A 6,714-nucleotide genomic window follows, 5' to 3' on the forward strand; every position below is an offset into this window, starting at 1 on the left:
AGCCCTTTCGATGACTTTTAAAAAATCACTGTCTGGAAAGTGATTCCTTCTTCCTTTCGCCGAGGTGAAGCAGTGAGTGGCTGCGGGTGGGACTTCAGTGAAAATGGAGTGAGTGCCATGTGTGTTTTCTAACTTGTTATTATTTTCCAAGTTTTTCATTATTTTTTGACTGTATTGATTCTCATGCCGCTAATATTATCTTTTCTTCATGCTGATCTTGCTGTGGTGATGGATTCAAGGACACAAGAGAGGACATGACAGTAATCTTCCACTATCGGGCTGAAAAGGAAATAGAAGGTGAGATATTGTAGGGAGATGGCACATTGCAGGGAGACAGACATCGAGTCAAGAGAAAGTGATATTATCTGAGAATTAAGGCCACTCAAAAATAGAATTGATGATAGTATATCTACGTGGATCTGTATAGTCAGGGAGGGTGCACCGCTGGTAACGAAGATTGGGATAGATCGACTCCACTGTTATGAAGAATATTCAAGGTATAATATTAAGTGAAAGAATTGGTATGCGCAGTTTAATTTCTTTGGGTAAAATTGAAATGATATGGAAATACGCACAATGGTACTTAAAACTTTCTAGACAAAATTTATTTTATTTTTTAAATCTTTTTTAAAATAAATATTTTTTTTTGAGAGAGAGAGAGAGCACACACAATCAGGAGAGGGTCAGAGAGAGAGGGAGAGAGAGAGACTCTCAGGCAGGCTCCGTGCTGTCAGCCCAGAGCCCAACGCGGGGCTCGAACTCAAGGAACCGTGAGATCATGGCCTGAGCCGAAATCAAGAGTCGGCTGGGCTGCTTAATCAACTGAGCCACCCAGGCGTCCCTAGATGGAAATTTTAAAAAGAAACAAACATGAATCATGTATACCCCTGGACCAGGAAATGCAAAGCACAGAAGGGGAAAACTAACTTTCTCGTTTATACCCTTTGTACAGATGGCAGTTTTTCCCCTGAAGCATTTTTATAATACAAAAAACCTAGTTTTATTTTTTTGAGTAAATTTAGTATCTTAAAAAAAAAGAGTGGATGCTAACTTGTAAGATAATGAATTTCCAATCAGTGAAAGCACTGAAGCAGAATTTGGGGGAATATTTGTGAGGAATGCTTGCTTTTAAAATTACCTCCTGGTGCTAAGGTCCCGTGATTCCGTTATATTAAAGGACTTAATGCCACTAAGCACATGCATTTTCCCAGCTCGCTTCCCCCTGGAAAGACTTGAATAATGAAATGGATAAGATTGACCCATTGTCCAGGATTGCCTGTCAGGTGGAAGCAGGATATGATTTCTCTGGAAGGAAATATTTGACTTTTTTCAGCGTGGAGGGATGTTTTTGGCTGAAGATCCAGAATCCAAGAAAACAGAAAGTGCCGTAAAGTGTTGCTCTTCTCAGTGATATGGATTCCACAGACGTAGGCTGCCATTTTGTTTCTGCTGTCATGAGCTTACTATCCTCGTTAACACTCATCAGGTCTTTACCGTCTGGATGAGTCCTTGTTTTCCTGAGGGGGTAATGAGAGAAGAGATGACATCCCAGGGATGCACAAGCTCAATTCAGTCTTTTCTCTTCTCTACCTCACTTACCTTCTTATCCCCCTTAGCGGAGGTAGGATTGACTTTCCAGTTGCCTAAGATTGGGGTTTCACCTTGTTCAGTAACACATCATGAATCTCAGTTAAATAGCAGTGGTTAAAGACTAGCCTAGCACCACCTCTCAAAGGAAAATGAACACATACTTTGCTCTCCACTTTCCCCTATATTTTGCAAATACTTTATATTTTTCTGTTCTTCAAAAATCTGTAGTAAGGAAATTCCAAAATCTGCCCTTACTTAGCTGCTTGCCTCCCATGGTGGTGATAGCCAGAATTGATCCTGCCTTTTTCTTTTTAACATTACTCTCTGTTTTAAAATTTTTTTAAGTTTATTTATTTTTAGACTGAGAATGAGAGCACAAGTGGGTGAGGGACAGAGAGAAGGAGAGGCAGAATCCCAAGCAGGTTCCCTGCCATCAGCACAGAGCCTGATGGAGGGCTCAAACTCACAGGCTGTAAGATTGGGACCTGAGCCAAGATCAAGGGTTGGACGCTTAACTGACTACACCACCCAGGCACCCCAGATCCTGCCTTTATTTAAAATTTCAATATTTTGATCATCATGGATTTTTGCTTAATTAGCTTTTTAAAACAATATTGCATTAAAATTGTCTTCATCTTGGGGCGCCTGGGTGGCTCAGTCAGTTAAATGTCTGACTGTGGTTCAGGTCATGATCTCGCCGCTTGTGAGTTCGAGCCCCGCATCAGGCTCTGTGCTGACAGCTCAGAGCCTTGAGTCTGCTTCAGATTCTGTGTCTCCCTCTTTCTGCTCCTTCCCCGCTCACTCTCTGTCTTGCTCCAAAATAAATAATGCTAAATTTTTTTTTTTTAAATTATCTTCATCTTGATTGCTGAGTCTTTTTGGTGCTCCCTTACATTTTGTGCCCGAGATGAGTGCCTCATGTACCACATTTCACTTCCAGCACTGTCCAATAGGTTTTTTTTACCAACTACAATCTTTCTTTAAAAACCGAAGTTGGGCACCTGGGTGGCTCAGTGGGTTAAGCGGTTAAGTGACTCTTGGTTTCGGCTCAGGTCATGATCTCAAGGTTTTGTGCGTTTGAGCCCTGGGTCTGGCTCTGCACTGGCAGCAAGGAGCCTGCTTGGGATTCTCTCTCTCCCTCAAAATAAATAAATATACTTAAAAAATAATTAAAAATTAAAAAAAATTTTAATGAAGTTAATCTCCTCTGGATCTGGCTGTTGGGTGCCCAAATTTCTATGAAGTGCCTGTTCAGAGACCAACTTAGTCTCATGTGAGGCTGTCAGCTTTCTCTTCTCTAGGGTCTGTTAACCCACTTTTACCTTTTCTCCTCAATCTTCTGCACAACCTCATTGTAGAGTCTCCCTGGAAGAAGAATTGAACAATTAGCAAATTTTTTGGTATGTTTAGAAGAGAAACTGTTAAGAAGAAAATCTGGATTATAATGGAGAGTATAAAAAGAAAAATAATTTGAGATTCTCCATTTACTATCCAGAAAAAATATTTTTAGCATTTTGGTATATTTACTTCCAACCCATTTTTAGTGGTGTGTGTACCATTCCATGGGTTTCCTTTCTTTATTCCTTCTTTTTTCTTTTCTTTTTCTTTTTGAAAAATTATGGACTGCCTATCTTTCTTTCTCTTTCTTTCTTTCTTTCTTTCTTTCTTTCTTTCTTTCTTTCTATCTATTGTATAGACATGTATATTATGTGTGCACTTATTAGACATGTATTTGTTGCATAATTCCTATCAGATGGATATATTATAATTCATTCTTCATTTATTTGTATTGTTTTTCATATTATTATAAATAATCTCCTAAAAGCTTCTTATACATATATCCTGATACATATCTGTGATTATTTCTTTAAAATAAATAATTGGAAGTAGAAGTATTAAGTCAAAGAGAATGGACACTCATTGTCACTAATATGCTAATATTCCATTTACTTACCAAGGAAAACATCCTAAAATTTTTTCCAGTTTCCCAGTGCTTTCCAGATTTTCCATTTTCTCCCCCATGCAAACTCATTCCCAGAGTGAGGAAAATGCATTTGCTCTTTCCAATAAGAAATCTGGAAAAAAAAAAGCGGTCTTCTTTCTCACCTGTTTTGTAACCATGAGGCAACTTTGGGCAGTTGTGGGATAGGACAAATCACATTGTCTTTCAAATGGGAAGATTGGGTCTATGATGTGCTAATTTGGGACAAACCACTGACCCTAAGTGTCTTAGATGCTCCATCTGCAAAATGGGAATAATAGTTATCTAATATATGAGATTGATATGCCATTAAATAATACATACAAAACCTCTTTATAAACTAGAAAGAGCCATAAGGGACCATTCTTGTCTTCTACTATTATTGGCATTTTACTACTCTTTTTTAAAATACGGGTCTCTAAAATTCCCCAGATAGGGAATAGGGAGAGAATGCAAACTGGTGTCTTCAAAGGTCCCCAGTTTATAATTCTGAAGGAATTAGAAAAGAGAGGTTCGGCGTCTACTCATGAGTCAGCCTACCCGTGAAAATTCACAGCCAAGCACAAGCTGGAAAACACGCAAATACACACGGGACTCGAGAACCAGTTAGGGAACAACATGTAGCGACTGACCTACAGTAGGCGGGTGCCCATCGGCAGGGCCTGACTCCGTCCATGCTGAAGAAACAGGGGAATGTGTCTGGTTGAAAACTCCTGTCGGGAGGCAGTCAGGTCTGAAGCTGTTGAATGATTTGTGAAAAGATGCAGACAAGCGCAACAGGGACAAAGCAAACGCTCGGACCCCTCAGAGGAGAGAGCCATGTCCCACTTGGCAACGCAGAAGCTAAGACCTTGAAGAAGATGGTCGAAATTGTGGCTTCAACGAGGTAGAAGAGGTTGACAGATTTGTTTCAGGTAAACAAAAATCTGAGGTTGTAATTCACGAGAAAGTTCGTCTCAAGTTGATGAGTTTTCTATTCCTTTAGCTCCAGCTCCCTCCGAACACCAAACTAGGACACCTCTTCCAAACTTGCCCTGGGTGTTTTCCGCCTCTCACCTACAGGCTCAGGAGGCCCCATTAACCTGGCACATCTGATGGGCGGGTCCTTTTTGCCCCTTCTTCTAGTCCTGAGCAGGCGCTGGGTGCTGGCCTGGTCTGACTGACTGAGTCTCCACCCCTTAGACACAGCATTCATCGATGAAGAGAGAGAACCATACCGTGGTGGGTGAATTTGTTCTCCAGGGTTTTTCCAGCTTTCGTGAACACAAGATCATCCTCTTTGTGATATTTCTTACCTTGTACCTTTTAACTCTGGCTGGCAATGTTATCATTGTGACAGTCATCAGCTTTGCTCGTCACCTGCACACCCCCATGTACTTCTTCCTTGGTGTTCTTTCCACTTCTGAGACTGTCTACACACTGGTCATTGTACCGCGGATGCTTTGCAGCCTCACAGGCCTGAGTCAGCCCATCTCCTTGGCTGGCTGTGCCACCCAGATGTTCTTCTTCATCACCTTGGCCATCAACAACTGCTTCCTGCTCACGGCGATGGGGTACGACCGCTACGTGGCCATCTGCAACCCCTTGAGGTACACGGTCATCATGAACAAGAGGGCGTGTGCCCTGCTCGTATCAGGGGCTTGCAGCATTGGGCTGTTTGTGGCCATAATTCAGATTTCCTCTGTATTCAGACTGCCCTTTTGTGACAGAGAGGTGGCCCACTATTTCTGTGACATCCGCCCAGTTATGAAACTCTCCTGTGCTGATACCACTCTACATGACATAATTAATTTTATCATCAGCTCACTCGTTATTGTGGTTCCCATGGGCCTGGTCTTCATCTCCTACGTCCTCATCGTCTCCACCATCCTCAAGATCCCCTCCGCCCGGGGCCGGAAGAAGGCCTTTGCCACCTGCGCCTCTCACCTCACGGTGGTCGTCGTCCACTACGGCTGTGCCTCCGTCGCCTACCTCAAGCCCAAGTCGGAGAACACCAGGGATCAGGACCAGCTGATCTCGGTGACCTACACCGTCATCACCCCCCTGCTGAACCCGGTGGTGTACACCCTGAGGAACAAGGAGGTCAAGGATGCTCTGCTCCGTGCTATTCGCAAAAACCCTCTTGCTTAGGATCTATGGCAGTTTGCCTGTCGTCTTCTGGGTATTTCATAATCTCAAAAAAAAAAAAATTGGATTTATTCTCTACCCAGAAAAAGTTGCAGGATGTGGTGGTGGCTTCAGTGAGGAGTCTAGAGTTGCCCTGACTTGAAGTTCATTTTCATCATCATGGTCCCATGCCTTCTACTAATCTCGGAGGTTACCTCCAGAGGCACCGCTCGGAAGGTGGAGAGCTGGTCGGGAACGACAACGTAGAGGGTGGCTCATCATTACCGGTTTGCTGATGGAAGGAAACTGGGCTGTATAATACCTATTTGGAGTGAGGGGTTGAGAGAGCCGCCTGAATGCCAGGCAGATCCTGAGCTCTGGAACATCAAGAGAGCATGGCTGGTGCACAGAATGTGCTGGAAACACAGTCAAAACTACGTTCCCACTTCTCATCACTTTTCCTCTGCTCGGTGACAAGAGTAACAGACCGTGACATTCCAGAAGAAATATCCTCTGCCTTAACATGCTCACCTGTCTTGGAGACCCATGAGATTTCTTCCGGTTCTACTGAAGCTTGCACTAGAGCTGTCTCCTTGGTGAGTCTCGTATATCCACATGTGCGTAAGGAGGCTGACCCATCCGGCCATCGCATTCCACCGCCTGTGAAGTGACACGTACGTGCCGCATTCACGAGCGTGGGGCTCTCTGAAGACCTCTTTGGGGAACTAAATGTATCAGCTCCACTTCCCAACTCACTTTGGCTATCTCGGATCTGGGTAATTAGCGTGTGTGAAGCCTGAGCAGAAACATGTGTCTTGCCTTCCCTTCCTCATTTCTGCATGGCTGAATTCATTGTCCGTCAACAGTTGGGTGCCTACTTCCTCAGTGTGATCACTTGTCCAGATGCAGTCCGGATACCTCCAAGTTCCTATCACTACGGCCTTCTGAAGGGGGAAATTGTACTGATTTGTAAGAAAGGTGTAAGGTTTTAGGGATATTTGGCCTCGTGTGGAAAAGGGGCGGAACTTGCCAGATGT

At 43.4% G+C, this 6,714-nt stretch overlaps 1 protein-coding gene across 1 annotated transcript; it reads left to right on the forward strand.

The window, feature by feature from the left end:
- Positions 1 to 4,768: 4,768 nt before the first annotated feature.
- On the forward strand, positions 4,769 to 5,701 carry LOC115505590 (olfactory receptor 10J1-like). The gene has a single exon (XM_030303245.1). The coding sequence runs from the start codon at positions 4,769 to 4,771 to the stop codon at positions 5,699 to 5,701; it is 933 nt and encodes a 310-aa protein (XP_030159105.1).
- The last annotated feature ends 1,013 nt before the right edge of the window (positions 5,702 to 6,714 follow it).

The sequence above is a fragment of the Lynx canadensis genome, chromosome F1, assembly GCF_007474595.2.
Source record: "Lynx canadensis isolate LIC74 chromosome F1, mLynCan4.pri.v2, whole genome shotgun sequence".
NCBI lineage: Eukaryota > Metazoa > Chordata > Mammalia > Carnivora > Felidae > Lynx > Lynx canadensis.

What these genes read in the sequence shown, in the direction of transcription:
- LOC115505590 (XM_030303245.1), top strand. Translation starts at nt 4,769, where the DNA reads ATGAAGAGAGAGAACCATACCGTGGTGGGTGAATTTGTTCTCCAGGGT.